The 20,269-nt window shown below is 58.3% G+C and overlaps 1 protein-coding gene across 1 annotated transcript in view; it reads right to left on the reverse strand.

The window, feature by feature from the left end:
- Window positions 1-20,269, reverse strand: part of ROBO3 (roundabout guidance receptor 3) — a 224,128-nt gene that overhangs the window by 15,589 nt on the left and 188,270 nt on the right. The window contains 4 exon segments of the mRNA XM_065570415.1: window positions 305-396; window positions 2,279-2,360; window positions 7,057-7,262; window positions 19,167-19,338. Of these exon segments, the coding sequence (XP_065426487.1) occupies window positions 305-396; window positions 2,279-2,360; window positions 7,057-7,262; window positions 19,167-19,338 (552 nt within the window).

Here is a 20,269-nt window from a genome sequence, read left to right on the forward strand (position 1 = left end):
AGGCCTTCCAGTGCAGCGCGGCTCACCAGCAGTCCATCCCCATGCAGCACTAGCACTGCAGTTCTGCTCTTGAAGTTCAGCACACGGGCAGGGCCCACTCCCTCGCCAGCGCTCGGTGATGTGTCCCAGGAGGAGCCAAAGGGAACGTGGGCTCAGAGCTTCCTGGAGTGGAGGAGACTTTACACCCATCTGAACCATTGGCGCCGACTCTGCGGGTGCTCCGGGGCTGGAGCAGCCATGGGGAAAAATTGGTGGGTGCTCTGCACCCACCGGCAGCTCCCTGCCTGCTCCCCGCCCAGCTCACCTCCCCCTCCGCTCCTCCCCTGAGTGCGCTGCGTGCCCGCGTTTTCCCCCTAGCTCCGAGCGCTTGCGCCGCGAAACAGCTGTTTCGCGCGGCTGGGAGAGAGGGGGGAGGAGGGGGAACGTGGAGCGCTTGGGGAAGAGGTGGGGCTGGGGCAGGGATTTGGGGAAGGGGTCCAATAGGGGCAGGGAGAGGGTGGAGTTGGGGCGGGGACTTTGGGGAAGGGGTTGCCATGGGGGCGGGGCAGGGGCAGGGAAAGTGTGGAGTCGGGGCGGGGCAGCGCGAGCACCCACCAGCGCCGGGGAAAGTTGGCACCTATGATCTGAGCACAGCTGCAGGCTAGGGGCTGCTGGAACAGCAGTACAGATGCCCACCCAGAGGGTGTGCCTGGGGTTGGGGAGCAGGGGAAGCCGGCGTGACTGTAACTCATGTCAGTGAGTGGCACGTGCAGCAATGGCGGTGGGATGTTGGCGCTGGGTCCAAAGCTCTGGAGGGATGCGGTGCCTATGTCTGTAGACCTGGAGCTCCCCGGGTTTGCTCACTGAGCGGCCTGTTTGCTCCTCAAAAAACCTGTCTTGGAGAACAGACAGTTCCTGCCCCAGCCATAACAACTGAGCCCGAAGGCTCGGGTTCGGTCCAGGCGCTTGGCTCGCAGGGGCCAGGCGGCCGCGGCCACGTGCAGACCGACCCCCCACCTTCTAGGGCCCGCAGAACAGGGACCCCGTGTGGCAGATACCTGCCCTGCCGGCTGTCCCGTGCAGGGGATGCAGCTCGCCAAGCAAGGCCAGCGCTAAGCTCTCCCGTGAGCGACTCTGAGCCATGCACAGGCAAGGCACCCACAGTGACAGCTGCAGGCCTAGGCAGGCCCAGGGAGGCCCATGGGCATTGACCAAAGGGGTTAGAGCCAATTGCTCATCCTGTCTGAGCTCCCTCACAGCACAGGCCAGCGAGCCTCCCGCATTGCTCCTGCGTCCAGCCAAACAAGCACCTTCCCGCCCGGTGTAACCAGCAGGGACCAGCTCCTGCCCTGAGCCGCTGCTAACGCAGCTACTGGGTGTGTCTGGGCCCCCACTCGCCCCCACTCCCTGCTCCCAGCCCCCTGACCTGCCCCTAGCGCAGCTACTGGGTGTGTCTGGGCCACTCGCCCCCACTCCCTGCTCCCAGCCCCCTGACCTGCCCCTAGTGCAGCTACTGTGTGTGTCTGGGCCACTCGCCCCCACTCCCTGCTCCCAGCCCCCTGACCTACCCCTAGCGCAGCTACTGTGTGTGTCTGGGCCACTCGCCCCCACTCCCTGCTCCCAGCCCCCTGACCTACCCCTAGTGCAGCTACTGTGTGTGTCTGGGCCACTCGCCCCCACTCCCTGCTCCCAGCCCCCTGACCTACCCCTAGCGCAGCTACTGTGTGTGTCTGGGCCACTCGCCCCCACTCCCTGCTCCCAGCCCCCTGACCTACCCCTAGCGCAGCTACTGTGTGTGTCTGGGCCACTCGCCCCCACTCCCTGCTCCCAGCCCCGGACCTGCCCCTAGTGCAGCTACTGGGTGTGTCTGGGCCACTCGCCCCCACTCCCTGCTCCCATCCCCCGACCTGCCCCTAGCGCAGCTATTGGGTGTGTCTGGGCCCCCCCTCGCCCCCAGTCCCTGCTCCCATCCCCCGACCTGCCCCTAGCGCAGCTATTGGGTGTGTCTGGGCCACTCGCCCCCACTCCCTGCTCCCATCCCCCAACCTGCCCCTAGCGCAGCTACTGTGTGTGTCTGGGCCCCCCCTCGCCCCCACTCCCTGCTCCCATCCCCCGACCTGCCCCTAGTGCAGCTACTGGGTGTGTCTGGGCCACTCGCCCCCACTCCCTGCTCCCATCCCCCAACCTGCCCCTAGCGCAGCTACTGGGTGTGTCTGGCCCACTCACCCCCACTCCCTGCTCCCAGCCCCCTGACCTGCCCCGACATTGCAGGGCCCAGCTGAACCGGTCCGTTACTGACCTTGCACCGCCAGGGCCCCACTCCATGTTGTCTCCCCCGTTGAGCTGGTAGCGACACAGACGTACAGCCCAGAGTCCATCACCTGCGCACACAAAGGGGAGCCAGTGAGTAGTGCAGCTGCCATGGGTGAGTCCCTGGCCGGGATGGGACACCGTCTGCACACCCAGAGGGTGCTGTGCACGAGGCTCCGTTCTTGGGTCCCTTTGTAGTGCCGGGATTGCTGACATCCACCCCCCCGCCCGCCATGCCCTCGGTGCCAGCCAGGCTGCAGCCTGGGGAGGAGTTCTCTGGGGAAGGCATCCGGGTCTCCATGAGAGGAGCTGAGTTTCCACCGGCCGGATCGGCGGCCGGGTGCACGTTTCCTTGGGAGAGACGAAACTGCAACAGCCACCCCAAACTGTGTAACAGAGCCTGGTCCTGGCCGGGTTTCCGCTCAGATGGGAGCAGCTCCAGGAGGGCAGGTGGTCTGTGTGTCTGGGCATTGCTGCCCCTCTTGCACTGCCCCGCAAGGGGCAGAAGGCTGCCAGGGGGTATAACTCAGGGGGTCAGCGAGAGGGGCCTGGGCCTCGGGGAGTGACGCTCATGGATCGTGGCTGAGGGCTGTCATACGCACAGCATGAGCTGGGCAGGGAGGGTCAGAGCCGCAGGCTCCCTGGGGCGGCACGGGGCTGAGCGCAGCGATGGAGTGAACCAGTCTCTGAGCCCTTCCCGCAATGCTGTGCCATTTCGAGATCCCAGTGACAATAAATGGCACATCAGTGTCCAGGGACTTCTCAGCCTGAGTTTCAGGGAATGCCTGCCTGCTGGAGGTGCCAGGGCCTGGCACAGCCCAGCCTGCTATCCGCAGTGATCCCCTGGCACTGCTCTCACCGGGATGCCACCGCATGGCGCTGCCATGCACACTCCATACTGCTGGAGCCAGGAGGGCTGCAGGGTATGGGGAGCTCCACTGGCAGAGCAAGGCCTGGGGCAATGTCCTCTGAGCAGGGCAGAGGGTGGCTGCAGACAGGCTGTGCAGAGAGTGTCAGGGGAGCCCGGCCGGGGAGGCAGCAGGCCTGGGGGACAGGAGGGCAGCATGCGCAGGGGGGACACTTTAACGCGCCCGTCAGGTGGGGCTGTCCGTGTGGCAGGAGCTGCCCCACTTTTCCCCACGAAGCGGCATGGCCTGAGGAGGTGGCCGTCCCTGGGGACCATTAACTCATGCTAGCCCTGCTAGCCGCCTGACAGCTCTCATTGCTTCCTGGGCACAGAGCCACAACTGCTATCCACCGATGCTATTAGGTGCGCCGGGAGCCGGCAGATGCATTAACCTCCTGACTCGCACACAACGGCGGCCCAAAGCGAACGTGAAATAGTTCGCTCCCCGCTGACGCCTGCCATCAATTTTTAAAGCACTGTTTAGCGTGAGCTGTGTGTTTTGATAAGTAATTTATGAATAACCTCCACTTTACCCCGGCGCCGCGTCTGACTCCGCCGCGCCAGGCTGCAGACGCGCCTAGCCTACTCCAGGCCAGGGGGAGGACCGCAGCTCCCACAGCACCCCAGCCATGCCCACCCAGCAGCCCTGCACAAGATAGCGCCTGACGCCCACCTCCTGGAGACAGGAGCCGGCCTGCTCACTGCTGTTATCATGGCTGAATGCCCCATTCCAGTCAGGTGAGCAGGGCCCCATGGTACCAGGTACCCTGCCCTCCCCATCTGAATGTAGGGAAGGCTGCAACAGGTGTGGTTAACAGACAGATGAGGGTGGGGGAGGGAGGGCGTGGCAACACAATGTGGCTACATCAGGTGGTGCACAGCCGGGGGACTCAGTACCCATGGGGAGCAGGGCATTCTTTGGAATGAGGCCCGGTCCCAAATGGCATTTAGTGCCTGGAACCAGTAGGGCAGTCAGCCAGCCTGCACCCCTGCTAGGGGCCCCCAGCGCTCCCCGCAGAGAGCTGCTGTTCCCAAGGGTTCTCGGGGCTCTTCGTTCTGCTCCACCACCCCCGCCAAATCTGCTCTTTAAAAATAAACGATGGGTGCATGCATGGACACACAGGTGTACACGCTCACACACACGTGTGCTTGTGTGCACCCCCACCCCCACATGTGCACACACACTTTAAGACTCTACTGCTGCGTAATTCGCGCACACACGGAAAAAAACCCCACTGCTCTCCCTTTCCCCCCGCCCAGCCCACTGCCTCAGTTCAAACGCTGCCCACGCAGAGGAAGTGCCATCCCTTACGGCCAAGCCCCCAGAGCTGAGCGGGGCCTTGTCTCCACGGGAGAGCGGCACCACCTTAAGTGCCGATGTGATTTCAAGCTTATGTAGTCCAACTGGTGCAAGGTTAGGTGGACGTCTAACCCTGGGTTAGTTTAAATCAACTAGGACGGAGTTAGGCCTGGGGCCAGATTTTGAGAAGTGTTTAAGCGTTGCTCAGCTTCGTGTTATAAGGCCTAAGTGACTTAGGAGTCTGAGGGCATGTCTACACCACACGCTATGGCTCTGCACTTAACAGGGATGCGCTGCAGCGCTGGGCTGTAGATCCTTCCTACATCGATGGAAGGGGTTCTTCTATGGACGCAGGTAAATCAATGGAAGCACCGAGGTGAGGGCTACCTGAGGTGAGGCATCCACACTGAGGGTGAGGGCTACCTGCCTGTGGTGCTCAGGGCACAAAACTCTTGTAGCTGGGCCGACCAAAGTTTTAGGTGTAGACCAGGCGTAAGTCTCATTTTCAAAATGACTTGGGGCTTGCCTAGACATCAAACGCTGCAACAGAGAGGCCCTAGCTGGGTGGACTCCAGGGTCAGGACAGTTTAACTGGGTCGCTCAGGGCTGTGGGTTTATACTGACCTAATTTCAGCCCATTTCAGATTGTAAATCTCATTGAAAGTCAACGGGATTTGGGCTCTTATGTCACTCACGCTTTGCAGTGCTAAGCAACACCAAAACTCCTCCACTGCAGGAAGCTCTGAGCCCACGTTCCCTTTGGCTGACTGAGGAGCGTGGCAGTCTGGCAAGACAGGTGAGGAAATCAATGTTTCTTCCTCTTCCAGTAAAGCAGCTTCCATCTCCTCCCGCCCGCTATGGTCCAGTGCAGTGACGGGTCGCGACCCTGATTCAGTTCAAACAGTGACGCTGAGTGCAACTAACGAGCCAGCGATTCCAGGAGTAAGCGCCCAGCACACCAAGGTACTCAGTCACTAGAAATAAACGTGACCCTCCAAAGCTGTGGTGAACATAGGACCTGCTTTGCCCTTGCCTGCCCTTGGGCAGCCATGGACACTAGTGCACGGGTGTGAAACGCTGCCCAATGGGAGCAGCAGCATTTCACGCCCGTGGTGCACAAGGGCAGGGCAATCGGGAATCGGGTCCAATAAGCCCGTACTACAAGAGGCCAACCTAACAAACCCATCCCTGCAGGGAGCAAGACCTGGCTAGCCCTGGCATCACACTGGCTTCCTGCACTAGGCGCAGCTCCAACCCTGCCCTCTGCCCTCCAACCCTGTCCCGGCTCAGCCCTGGGGCTCCCCTCTCCCAGAGCCGCCTCTGCCCGGGGCAGCAGCACTGGCACCGCGGCAGGATTTCCCTGCCCACTCCAGCTCCACACCCGTCCCTCGCACCTCACACCAGCGGGGGGACCAGGGGAGCCTGGAAAAGCCAGTGGGATGCAGTGGCCGTCAAGGTCAATTTGGGAGGGGATCCCAGGGGCTTTTGGAGGTGTGGGGAGAAGAGTGGAAGGGTTCATTGCCCAGCCCCCTGCCCCAGCCTGTCCCCATCGTGCCCCCCTCCCCTGTCTGTGTCTGAGCCAGGCTGCCAGGGCAATGGGGAGAGCCCGGGGAGATGCTTGGCTCCCCTGGCCCAGCAGCTGGGTGGGGGACATGCTGTCCCGTCCTCCTGCTCCTGCTCCTAACACTGCCTGTGTTGCTGCTGCCTTGATTTCTGCAGTCCCTTCCCTTCCAGCCAAGCACCTGGTAGTCTGTCCTCTGCTCACCCCCCTTGGCATCCCCACATGGGAAGCCCCTGGCCCTTGCTGTCAGGGCTCTTTGTAACTTAGCTCCCACCTACCTCCCTGCTCACTTCCTGCCTTACGGGTCCCCTCCTTTCCCTCGGCCTCCTGCTCCTGGATTCCTGCCTTCATTTCTGCTGTCCCGCTATGTCCGGCCCAGCCCCCCGCCCCCGATTCGGCTCCTGTCTGTTACACTCGTTCCTTTCTCTCCTGGTGGCTTGCGTTGGCAAGGCCGGCTGGGCCAGCGGTCTGGACCCTCACGCACAACTTAGGAGACCTGCACCCAAGTCCCTGCTCTACCCCAGAGACTGCGTGGCCTCGAGCAAGTCACTTAGGGCCAGATTTGTGAAGGTATTTAGGCGCCTAGTGGGATTTTCCAAAGCGCCTAACTCCCACTGATTTCAATCTGCCTCGCCTGGTCCCGGAACACCTATCAAAATCTGGCCCTCCGGCTCTGTGCTTCAGCTGCCACGCGTGCAGTGAGGATAAAGCACTTTGCGGCCACACAGGGATTCAGGGACCTGCACCATGAGACCTGCTAGGGCACCTCTTCGAATAACTGCACGGTGGTCTTACCAAGAAGGGGGAGTCAATTTAAAGCAGAACGCAGCCAGGAAAGCTGTACTATGCCAGGTGGACCAATGCACACAGCAGATTAAATAATCCAGTGTACCTGCATCATGCCGTGGGGCTGTTAAAAAATGTCTCCGGTCCAACTGGAGCATCACCAGAACATCCCAGGACAAAACTGAAAGGCCCAGTAAAGCGGCAGCAGCTTACCTGCACGTTTGTGATCTGCAGAGTCCCGTTGTCTAACAGGCTGACCCTGGGGTCCCTGCCCACAACCTGCTGCCCGTCTTTCAGCCACTGGATGCTAGGTAGCGGATTCCCGGTCACATGACATTGCAGCTGGGCTGTAGCATCTGCGGCCAGTGTCTGATTGGCCGGCCCTCGGCGGATGATTGGCGGGATGCGGTCGGATGTCACTTAAGGGAAAAAGCCCAGAGCAGGTGTTAGCGGCTCTCCTGGCCTGCGTCAAGGGCAGAAAACACCCAGCCCTGCTATTGAAGGACCACGTCCTGTCCCACGCCCCCTCCCCCAGGTCAGCCGGCCCCACCATGGCAGGGCGACAGCCTCTGAACAGCCCCTCAGCAGGTGCCACATGGGCAGCAGAGAGCAAACTCCATGCCCCTCATCCGGTCATGGTGCCCACCCCGCCCCGAGGAGCCAGCCTGGCCCGCTGGGAGAGGGCAGAGACCCAGGCCCGTATGAACCTTGCGCTGTCTGATGAGGCTCCCCCATGGGCCCAGGAGCGTCCGTTTGGTGGCAGGGCTGCTGCAGTAAGAAGCCCACCCATCCCAGCCCCCCAGAGACTCTGCCTCTGGGATGGCAATGTGAGACTCCCCAAGCAGCCCCAAACTCGCCCCACACAGACCTGCCCCTCCCATCACAAGGGAGCTTCCACTGAGGCCCCTCCCGTGGGCAGCACCGCAACACCCTCTCCCCCCCGAGGCCCCTCCCGTGGGCAGCACCGCAACACCCTCTCCCCCCCGAGGCCCCTCCCGTGAGCAGCACCGCGACACCCTCTCCCCCCCGAGGCCCCTCCCGTGGGCAGCGCCGCGACACCCCCTCCCCCCCGAGGCCCCTCCCGTGGGCAACGCCGCAACACCCTCTCCCCCCGAGGCCCCACCCGTGGGCAGCACCGTGACACCCCCTCCCCCCCGAGGCCCCTCCCGTGGGCAGCGCCGCGACACCCTCTCCCCCCCTGAGGCCCCTCCCGTGGGCAGCACCGCGACACCCTCTCCCCTCCTGAGGCCCCTACCAAGGGCTCTCCTTAGACGGCACCAGGCACCCGATGCTCCCAAGGGGTAGCTAAACTGTTCCGCTCTCTGGAGCACCAGCCTTCCTCTGAAGAGGGCAATGGGCACAGCCGACCCCGGGTGCCCCATCTCCCTGTGCTACTGCCCCGTGGGTGGCTCTGAGCCTCTCCCCACACGCACCCCTAGCGCTGCACCCTGCTGACAGCTCCGCGCTCACCTTCCTTTGCTGGCCTGTCTGTGACCCATAAATCAGGGGGCCAATTAGAAACAGGCATTTGTGGTGGACGCAGAGGCCTTGGAGCTCAGGCTGTGCGGATTGGGCTGAAGGGGAGGGCATGGGGCAGCTGAGCCGGAGTGCCATGGCAGCAATGTGCCAGCCCCAGGGGAAGGGGGAGCGTGTTGTGCCAGCAGCCACAGCTGGCAGCCAGAGAGCAAGCACACAACGCAGATAGCTAGATGGTAGGTGCCAGGCCACAGAGACCCAGAGTGCAGAGATTGGGGAAGAGAGTGGGAGGTGGCTTCATCTCCTCGGCCCCTCCTATGCTGGGAAAGTGACCAGTGGGGGACCACGGCTAACAGGGGATCTGGGAATTGGCTTCAGACACCACAGCGGAGTGGCAGGCCCCATCTGGCCTGCAGCACACAGGACAGGAAGAGCTGGCACAGACAGAGAGGGGAACCCAGCACCTGGTTCCAGTGTCGTCATTTACCCTCACACACCACGTGCGAGACGCAGGACACACCCCATGCCCGTGGGCCCAAGGCAGCCCAGGAGTGCGAGAGCTGGCTGGAGGGCAGGGTCACCCGCTCACTCAGCAGGCTGTGGGTCAAGTCCTCCACACCAGAGCACATCCGTTGTCGGTAGCGGGGAGGCCCAAGGTGCAGCATGGGCAGCAGAAAGGAGGGTTATTAGTCGCCAGCCCTCGCAGGACTCTTGTCAAGCTGTCAGAATGGGCTGGCAGTGCTGCCCCACAACGTGGCTGCCAGGAGCCAGGGCGGAGAGAGGCCTGTGGGCACCGTATCTTGTGGGGCAGGCCAGCGTGAGGGGCAAAGGGAGGCCTGTCTGGTGAGACCTAAGGCAAGCATTTCATTAGCATAAAAACCTAAAACTAGCTTAGAAGCTGTAAACAAGACACCTGAGTGTTCAAAGTCATGTAGAGAACTCCCAGGCTAAGAGGGACAAATTCCAGCCTACATGCATAAGATGTGGAAAAAGTCATAACCCAAGAGATGATGCATGTGCAGCCAGAGGTGTGCAGTGTAATAAATGTATAAAATATGGACATTTTGGAGCTGTTTGCCGCACCAAAGTAGTCAGGGAGTTGCCTCATATTACACACAATTCAGAGCCTTTGTTTTTGGGATCTCTCACTTGTGATGACACAAAGCCTGTCTGGAGAGTGAAACTAAATATTCCCGGCAAAACTATTGACTTTAAAATTGACTCAGGAGCAGACATCACAGTCATCTCAGAAGGGAACCCCTCCCAGAGCTGAAGTCACCTCACACTGCTTTGACTAGCCCTGGATGGGCCAGTTCACCACAGAAACAACTTACAAAGACTAAAGCTTTGCATTCAGAGTGTATGTGATGAACGGATGACAGACCAACAACCTTTTCAGCCGCAGCGTGGCGGCCATGATGGGCCTAGCAAGAAAGGCGGAAGAACTTGATTGAGAATTTGATGATATTGGACTTTTGAATGGAGATCCAGTACAAATCAGCTTGAGAGACAATGCTGGACCCTACAGTATACGAACACCTGTACCAGCCAGATCTTGGAAGAGACTAGCGGCAGATTTATGCAGATTCAGGGGACATCATTACCTGGTCGTTGTGGACTTTTTCAGTTATATAGAAATAATGTACTTGAAAGTCATAACGTGTCACAGTGTTATTGAGAAACTGAAATGCACTTTTGCTCACTTCTGTATTAGAGAATAACTGGTGATGGACAAGGGAACATGATTCACCGCAGCAGAATTTATGTCATTCAGAAGGAAATATGATATTGATCATATTACTAGTAGTGAATGGAGAGCTGTACAGACAACCAAGAAAATCCTACAGCAGAAAGATCCACTCCTTGCTCTTCTGAGTTACAGATCAACACCAATAGAATCTACTGGATATAGTCCAGCACAACTCCTGATGGGAAGACAACTCAGAGGTACTGTTCCAACTTTGGAAAAGAATCTGTCTCCACAGTGGCCAGACATTAAGCCAAATTGGATAAAAAGCAAAAAGCCCACAAACACTTTTACAACAGACATCACTCATTTAGAGAACTGCCAGGTCTAGAACCTGGTGACCGTGTTTATGTCAAACCGGATGGAGAAAAAGGATGTCATGAAAAAAATAATTCATTGCCCAGATCATATGCGATTGAGACCAACAGTGGAGAGTTCAACAGAAACTGTTGACATCTAGTTTGCTCCTCAGACAGAACAATCCACAGAGCAAATTCTACAGCTGGCGGACACAAAACAAGAAGATGACTCAAGAATTCCAAACGGACCACAGCCAGCTGTTGTAACTACCGGACAAGCCAGATGTTATGTGTTTGGGTCCTGTAATTAAAAAACCCAGTACGATTTAGAGATCCTTAACAAACTGATACATTCTGAGCTTCGGAGACAGCATGATAATGTAAATATTGTAAATGGTAGGCATGTAGAACTTAAAGGGGGAGATGTAGTGGAATGCGACACTGTATTATACAGTTCAGCCACTAGACTTCACTGTGTGTAAAATACCTTATTTAAGCAATCCTCAGCCATACCTGGCACAGCATTAAAGGATCTGATGCTGAACACAGCTGAGGTGTAGAAGCGAGTTCTATGACCTATCCACATCTGGCACAGGGACATGACAGATGTGAACAGGGCTTGCCCCACCATGGCTTTGAGTCATTTGAGAATTTGCCTTTGTAGCCCTAATGCTGGGAGGTTTTCTGCGACGCGGCTTGTTTTATGCCGAAGCTGACAACGCCCCCCAGGAGCTAAACAACTCAACTCCAGTTCTGTCTGGCAGGAGCCAGCTGCACCAGAAACGCGGCTGTTGTTGTTCTAAACAGGATCGATGCTAATTTTTAAACAAGACTGAAGCGGGTGGCTCACGTCATCGTCGCTCAGCGGCTGGCCTGACGGCCTCCAATCTGCATACTGGCTGGCAACCGGCATTCAGAGCCTCAGCCACTGGCCTGGCTGGCATTAGCAAACAGCTCAGCTAAGATGACAGCCAGCCACATGGGGACACTTTCTAAACTCTGGGGGGTTTGGGGGTGTTAATCCTAATTTGGGAAATGTGGCTTTGGGGGCATAAATCAGTGTTCTGGGCCATGACGGTGACTGCCAGGGCCTCCGCTGGCAGAGATGCCAGCTCATTTCACATCAACTGCACAGACATGCACCAGAAAGTCATATCCCAGAATAGGACAAAGGAGCCAGTGATGGAACACAGCTGCTTCCCCCTCTGTGCTCTGTCTGCCTGATAAAGCGTCACGGTTCCTTTAAGAAGCTGGCATATTATCATCCGCAGAACAACTTGGCAGTCCACACGGAAGAGGAAGGACAGGTGCTGGGGAGTCCACAGGCTCCTCAGTGGGTGATGGAGCCAAAGAGACAGGGGATGAGAGGAAAATTAACACCATTCTGCCCTAATCTCGTAGTCCAGTGACCAGGCTGCGTTGGGTACTGGGCTAGCGCTGGGGCACAATGTCCTGGTGCGGCCTTTGGGCGTGAAACTCCTCACATGGGACTTGCCGCCCTTTGGAGTCTCCGTACGAGTCGTGCTCGGTTTCTTTCCATAAATGTTTAATAGGAAGGGTTTGAAATTGGTCTGAGGCTGATGGGCCAGAACAGTTTTTGTCAACAGATCATCTTTTACAAGCCACTGTTCAGCTCCATGGAGGTTGGCAGAGAGGTGAACGTTGAGCAATCTGGGGCAAGGGACAGTGTTAGAAAAGAGTCACATAGGACTAAGGGCCACAGTTTACTATTATGCTTCATAACATTTGTTCTTGTCTCTCCTGTGTAGGTTTTTATGCCGTGCTCCTACAGCCAGGGCTGGAGAATCAGCTCTTTGCCAGACACTCACAAGGAGGGATAGCTCAGTGGTTTGATCATTGGCTTTCTAAACCTAGGGTTATGAGCTCAATCCTTGAGGGGGCCATTTAGGGATCGAGTGGGGGGAATCTGTTAGGGGTGGTAGTTGGTCCTGCTGTGAAGGCAAGGGACTGGATTCAAGATCCTTTCCAGTTCTATGAGATAGGTATATTGCAGAATGGCAGCTATCACCCACTGTTCTCAATGGGATTAGGACCACAGGCTGCCCTCAATTACAATGGGACATCTTGTTACAGCCTGTACGCCTATGCTCAGTCTTTTTACAAAACTATGATACATTTTGTACAAAGTATGCCTTATGAGGTATCAGTTGGAAACTCATAATCTGCTGAGCATTATTGTCTAGGTAAAATACATGTGGCGACATTGTATGTAAAATTATAAAATTCTACTGTATGACATTGCTGTACTGTATGACATTGCTGAGACATGTTCCAAGTTTAAAAAACAGCCTCAGACCAGTTCCTCAAAAACAAAAGACTAGTCAACACCTCAGCCAGGTGCCAACAAAATCAAGTGGACTATCAGCTGGGTAAATGGCCATTCTTTGGCAAGAAGAAGAATGTGAAAGAGACATTTACATTTTGGGTGGGGGGGTTCCAGTGTGACAGACTAGCTGTTGCCTATACCCCTGCTGGAGATAATCCTCAAAGAGGAGAGAAAGGTATAAGAACAGAGGACGCTCTACACAAACTACCGTTCTCCTCCATTCCTTTCTGCTCACGGCAGTATCAACGCCTGAAGAAACACTGAACTGGGGAGGGGTCCTGGCCTGGAGGCTTTCACCCAGTAAAGACTGCAAAGAGCAGGTGGTGAGAAAAGCCTTTGCTTTGAGTTCATTTAGCTCACTAAGTTAGGTATTAGTTTGCATTTTATCTTCTTCTTTTTTTTGTAACCAACTCTGACTTTTATGCCTCATTACTTGTAATCACTTAAAATCTTCCTGCAGTTCATGTTTTATTATTTTATCTAAACCAGTTTGTGCTTGGATTGAAGTGTTTGGGACCCTGCAGAAGAGTACCAGGGTTTGTGCGTATCATTTTCTATTAAAGAGCTGGCCAGTACAAGACACACATTTCAGGGGGCAAGTCGGGGAGTGGGACTTTGCTGGGGTCGCCCTGTAATGTAATTCATGAGTGATTAGCTGTAACACTCATACAATTCAGCTTGGAGTGATTTACATGCTAGAGGCTGTGTGTGAGCAGGCCAGGAGTGGTAGCTCCTACAGCGAGCAGTGTTAAAGGCACCCCAGGTTGGAGATTTCAGGGGAGACAGCTGTCCATCTGTCCAGATTATACCCTGGGCAATGTCACACATTTCCTTACAGCACGGGCAGGACGCTATTTACCCTAGTAAAACTGGCCACTGCCTCTAAAGCCAAGCTGCCCTGAGTGCTGACGACAGCCTTGATGCTGGGAACAGGCCAAGGGGCACACTGGGCGGGGAGGGGAATCCAAGTCACTGGGGCGCTGGGGGAAAGTGGGGACCAGGGAGGGTCACTAGAGGTATGGGTGGGGGGGGGTTAAAGGGAGACAGAGGGGGCAGGTGAGTACGAGAAGCTGAGGGAGACTGAGAGGAAAGGAAGGGCAAGGGGAGCCCAGGAGACAATGGAGAGAATGGGAGGGCAGATGGGAGGGGACAGAAGACTGGGTGTGGGAGGCTGGGTTTGATACGGGAGGGCAGGTAGCCTGGTATTCCCCAGCCCAGTGGATGGGGGGGAGAAGACTGGGTGTGGGAGGCTGGGTTTGCTAGGGGAGGGCAGGGTAGCCTGGTATTCCCCAGACCAGCAGATGGGGAGGGGGCTGAAGACTGGGTGGGAGAGGCTGGGTTTGATAGGGGAGGGCAGGGTAGCCTGGTATTCCCCAACGCAGTGGATGGGGGGGAGAAGACTGAGTGTGGGAGGCTGGGTTTGATAAGGGAGGGCAGCGTAGCCTGGTATTCCCCAGCCCAGTGGATGGGGGGGAGAAGACCGGGTGTGGGAGGCTGGGTTTGATAGGGGAGGACAGGTAGCCTGGTATTCCCCAGCCCAGTGGATGGGGGGGAGAAGACTGGGTGTGGGAGGCTGGGTTTGATAGGGGAGGACAGGGTAGCCTGGTATTCCCCAGACCAGCGAATGGGGAGGGGGCTGAAGACTGGGTGGGAGAGGCTGGGTTTGATAGGGGAGGGCAGGGTAGCCTGGTATTTCCCAGCCCAGTGGATGGGGGGAGAAGACTGGGTGTGGGAGGCTGGGTTTGATAGGGGAGGGCAGGGTAGCCTGGTATTCCCCAGCCCAGTGGATGGGGGGGAGAAGACTGGGTAGGGGAGGCTGGGTTTGATAGGGGAGGGCAGGGTAGCCTGGTATTCCCCAGCCCAACGGATGAGGGGGGAGAAGACTGAGTGGGGGAGGCTGGCTTTGAAAGGGGAGGGCAGGGTAGCCTGGTATTTCCCAGCCCAGTGGATGGGGGGAGAAGACTGGGTGTGGGAGGCTGGGTTTGATAGGGGAGGGCAGGGTAGCCTGGTATTCCCCAGCCCAGTGGATGGGGGGAGAAGACTGGGTGTGGGAGGCTGGGTTTGATAGGGGAGGCCAGGGTAGCCTGGTATTCCCCAACCCAGCGGATGGGGAGGGGGAGCCCCTGTTTGTGCAGAGACGGTAGGATTGTGAGCCTGGAAGGATCTTGCACAGGTTGGGAGGGTGGCTCGAAACACACCCAGCCTCCACGCTGGATAGAGCAGGGAGGGGCAGTGAGGGGAAGGGGGCGGGGCTTATCTGGCCATGGGGATGAGGCAGTGCAGTGCTTGGCGGGTGCCACCTCTTCGGGGCAGAGCCAAGGTTGTGGGTTGTGGTGTACGGGGGACGGGCGATGCACTGAGAGGGGCTCGGCTCCCCACGTCCTTGCTTTTGTGGGTCAGCATCAGGCATGCTGTGTGTGTAGCGACCTTCCCAATGCCCACAGAACGCTGCGCCCCTCATTCTCAGAGGGTCCCCAGCACCCACTGCCCCACACCCACACGGATGTGGTTTCAGGCATGACTAGCCATTGCAGATGCTTCAAATTTCAGGTGCCCGACCTGTGACGGGGCCTGTGGGCACTGGATTGTACACCTGGTCTTAACTACCCCCATCACTGTTGTACCTGGGCACTCACAGTCGGTAAGCTCACATCACCCCTGGGAGGCAGAGAAGCGCTATCCCCCCGTTTTACAGAGGACCACTGACACAGAGAGACTAAGGCACTTGCCCAAGATAACGCAGCAAATCAGTGGCAGGGCAGGGAACTGGCCCCAGCTCTCGCATGGCCCCGGCTAGCTACTGAGCCACCTTTCCCTTCCACTGTCCTATGATCCCCCTGGGGTTACTCAGTGGCTGACCTTGAAGTGGGCTGGGTGGGTGCAGAGTCCAGTCAGGCCTACTCTCCCCTCACTCTGCTGCGAGTGTCACCATGGTGACGCCCATAAGGGGCAGCCTCCACAGCATTAACGATGACCCACCCCCACCCTAACTACCCCAACCAAGTAGAGACAAGCTTCCACCTCAGCCAGCACCCTAAAGACGTTCAGCTCAGCAGCCCAGGAGACTGCAGGAGCCGCCCATTATTTATGACCCTAATTACTCTCCATTGCTTGGGAAGCAGTGGCTGGACAAAGAGCCCCGGAGAGTTCACCCAGAATTGAATTTGCCAGTAACAACCAGCAAAGAAAGTGCCCGGGAGAAGGAGAACCAACCCCAGCCAAGGTGAAGGAGCTGGCGCAGACAGAAATCAGCTGGCAGCAGGCAGGCACCACACTCAACATTGGCAAGGGGGCGGCTCACCGGCGTTTCCCTGGCCTCCTGCGCAGCAGACAAAGTGCCTGACAGCATCACTGGTGACGTGGGCGCAACGAGCAGGATGCTACAGGCCACAGCTGCGTCCTGCCCTGGCCTTGTGCTCTCATCTGGCAGAGGCCTGGCTCCCGGTTCCGGATTGTGACTCGCCAGGGCCGTGCCCTCTTGTTAACAGGCCCCTGGTCGGAACAGGCGCTCCACAAGATACAGACACATGAAGTGTCACATAAAGGCCAGGGACGGCTCATCTGCCACTGCGGAGTGCTGTGCTGTCTAGCCACCCTCTCGCTGCAGGAAGCCATCTGTGCTGCGGAATTAGGATTCTGGGTTACACTCTCTTTGTCCAACAGTTGCCATTAATCACCTCGCCCTTGTCAGCTGGGCTGATGGATCAGGTGTTACCAGAAAACCCAAATCACCAGGGAGTGCAGGGAGGGAGCTCCCGTGCTGCCCAGCTCAGGGGAGAAATAAGGGAATACAAAGGCTTCCCTCTAGTAGGTACCATCTGCTGGGCGCTCACTGGCCTGCGTGCAAGGAGACTGGTGGGAAGCACAAAGGGGAGACGCTGGTTTCCACACTGGCAGCCCCAGCAGAGGCCAGAGGGGTAACGTGCCATGGGGGCGAGCTGCCCTCTCGTATCGACAGACGGCTGCTCCAGCTCAGGATTGAGGCCTGGCTGTGGGCTAGTGCAAGGTCTCTGCACACGCTGGGCCCATGCCGCCGCAGGGCAGGGCTGGGTTCAGGAAATGGTGCTGGGCCATCTAACCATCTCGGTGGAGTTAAATCGACGACGCCCTCCTTAAGCGGACACAGGTGTATCAGTACACGTCGGGTCAAGAACCAGCAGAAGCTACGCTGGTGGCAAGCACAATTGTGCTGGTATAACGGCATCCCCCCTGCCTTGTGCACACCGTGAGGTGAAGCCCTGAGGCGGCCGGCATTGAATGCAGCACCGCTCGCACCTTGGCATGCTGTGCTGTCAGCATGGCCTTTGGAGAGCCCAGCCCTCCGTCGGCATTTCCAAGCCGGGTTCCCACCAATGGGGTTTCAAAGTGACACTTGCTGCCCTTCAGGGATTGGTCCCCCAATTTAGGTTTAATTAAACAACCCAAACGAGCGAATCAGTCCCTGCCTGTAACCTGGCCCCTGCGCTGTCTGTAACAACCGACGCAGCGCGGCGCTAGATTGCCAAGGAAACTCACACAGGAACTGACAAAGCAGGACGCTGTCTGGGCTGTGCAGAGAGGAAGGCAAAGAGCATCGCTTGATATGGCCCCATCCATTATTGCACACACTGGCCGTGCCACCTGACAGCGTTTCACGGGAGAAGAGTTTGTTTGGACACAGCGCAGGATGCCAGCAGGAGGGGGCGGTGGGTGGGCAGGGGGGAGACAGGCTCCACAAAGGTGAGAAGGAAGCCTGCATGTTCAGCTGGGTTTTTAACAAGAAACCCCTTAGAGAGAGGCAAGGATTTTATTTGCATAAAAGGAGAGTCTCTCTGCTAAGGACTTGCTCGAAGCCATGGTTCCTATAACACCTCCCGAGTCCTGGCTAATGCCAAGGAAACTCAGACAAATGAAATTCACAGCAGGAGAGTTCAGAGAAAATGCCAGAAAACTTCACAGGAACAAATTCCACTGGCAAAGACGGGGCCGCAGCTCCCCAGGCAGGAGCTCCCATCCTCGCTGCTCAGACATTCCCGGGTTCTTTGCAGTTCCACAAGGGAACCAGCTGGGGGCCTGTGCAGGGCTGTGCCAGTCCCTCGGTCTGCACATGCTGGTCTGCGCCCTACCAAACCCCATTGCAATCCAGGGTCCCACCAAGCCTTTGTGAGCTGACAGCTGGGTTCCCACTGGAGATGGGCTGAGTGAGGGGTGACCACTGCAAACCTGGGGAGCCTGAACCACTGACCCAGCAGCTGCAGGAGCGACTGGCTCCCTCTCCAAGGGGAGAGCTACAGGACGGGCACCATCCCACTGTGGATGGGGTGCCAGAGCTCTGCCGGCAGAACCCCGTCGTACAGACGCAGCCCACACCGACGGAAGGGGTTTTTCCGTCGGTGTAGGAACGCCACCTCCCTGAACGACAGAAGCATTCTTCTGTTGGTGTAGTGGAGGTGTGGTCGGATCTGGCCCTGCCGGGAGCCGGGCAGCCATGTTCGTCTCAGGCCGAAAGAGCTGCAGCCACCCCACGGGAAATCCAGCAACAGGCCACTTCTTCCAGGCTCCTCTCTGACCCCTCCCCACATTGTCCCCACAGATCTTTCCCTGCCGTCTTCCTGTGCCCTGCACCAGACCCTTCCTCCCCCTGACCTACCCCTTCACCGCCCCTCGCTCATTCCCTGCACAGGGCGCCAGGCTGGCTGCTGTCCCAACGGGCACTCCGCTGTTCTGGGTGTCTGTGGTTCACACCCCAGGGCCCTGCTGGCACAGTCCCTGTGCGTACCTGGGCAGCTGGGAGGCTTAGAGCTCTCCACCCAGGTAGGAAACCTTAAAGCCTTGAGCCCCTGAAAATGCAGTCTGCAGGCTAAACTAACCAGCTGCTGAAACACAGCCCTGCGAGCCCGGGCAAGGGGCCGCGACGGGAGCGTGCTGCAGGTAAGGGGGCATGCTCCAAGGGGTTCAGCACTCAGGCTGCCCCCTGCCCAGCTCAGCAAGGTGGAGGAGATTCGGCTCCAACTGTCCAGAACCTGACGCCCGGACAGAGGGGCAGGGTTCAAATGGCACCTTGCCCAGACTCAGAGGGAGCACTACCGGACCATACCAGCTGCCAGCCTGAATGAACGAAGTTCACTGGAGCCCCCTTGCCAGGCTCCCCCCTGCGCTCTGCCGTTCCCTCACCAGCACCCTGGGAACTCAGCAAACGTTCCACCGCTCATGGACGGAGATGCCACGCTCCCCCCACTTTTCCCCTAGAGCCAGCTCCACCCTGAGCTCCCGGGCCCAGAGCCCCTCAGCTCTGCAATACACCGACCACACGACTCCAAGCTCCTACAAGACAGTGAGCCTGCTGCAGGGCCTGTGCGTGACAGGCGGTTGTGCCCCTGGCCCCACTCCACAGTGCTTGGCCTGGGGACCACACCAAGGGCTCTCCCTGACCATGAAGGGCCTTACTGGAGCCTTTACGCTCACAAGAACTCACCATCCTCCACCTCCAGCAGGGCTTTGGCCAGGATGCTCCCCGCCACGCTGATGGCCTGGCACATGTAGTACCCGGAATCTGCTGTCTGCACCTCCGTGATGGTCATCTCGCCACTCGGGGACACGGAGAAGCGGCCCATGGGCTGAGGGGGCTGGCTGGGGAACAGCAGGATCTGCAGGGCAGACACAAGGGGAGGGCCCCAGACTCTCCACTTAGTGAGAGCCGAGGGCGGCCCGGAGGCATGGGGAGTACAGGGCCTCTGCAGGGAGCGGCTGGGCTGATTTTGGTAGCGCCCCGCCCAGGGCCAGCCAAATTCAGGAAACAACACAGAGCCCAGCCCTCCCCAGACACTATGCAGGGCGGGCGGAGGGGCTGTTCATGACATCAGGCAGAGCTCCCTGCACCAGTGCCTAGACATACAGAGGATCTGGCACAGTCCCGCCAGCCCTGAGAGCGCGTGGCCGGGCCCCTCCCACCAGCCCTGAGAGCGCGTGGCTAGGCCCCTCCCACCAGCCCTGAGAGCGCGTGGCCAGGCCCCTCCCACCAGCCTTGAGAGTGCGTGGCCAGGCCCCTCCCGCCAGCCCTCAGAGCGTGCAGCCAGGCCCACTCCATCTGGAAAGCACCTGGGTCTCACGTTTGTGGTGCCTTCCTCTTAACAAGGGAAGCATTCCCCAAGGAGAATGGCTGCTGGAGGGTGGGGATGCCTGCACCCCGCCCTCCCTCAGGGTTTCTGTTACTGGGTGAGGAGGGAGCAGTGTACAGCAGAAGGCCCTGGTGTGCCACAATCCCTGTCTGATGCCTCCTCTCCTCCTACCAAGCATGTGGGCAGAGAGAGGCTACGTCACACCACAGCACTTCTGGCCACGCCAGGCCCTGGGGCAGTTCTGGGCCTCTGCTGCAAACATGCCGGAGGAGCCAGAGGAAACGGACAACAGACGATTGAGCAAAGCAGAAGGGATGGGATGGAAAGAGCAGCTGCCAGCAGGTGCGGTTCTTGGGAGATCTGGCAGCTGGTGCACTAGGCACAGAAAAGCAAACACACTGCCTTGCCCGTCTGAGCTGTGTAGCCTAGGTGCCAGGCCGGGCAGACAGCACATGTCAGG

Source organism: Chrysemys picta, chromosome 16 (assembly GCF_011386835.1).
Source record: "Chrysemys picta bellii isolate R12L10 chromosome 16, ASM1138683v2, whole genome shotgun sequence".
NCBI classification, from domain to species: domain Eukaryota; kingdom Metazoa; phylum Chordata; order Testudines; family Emydidae; genus Chrysemys; species Chrysemys picta.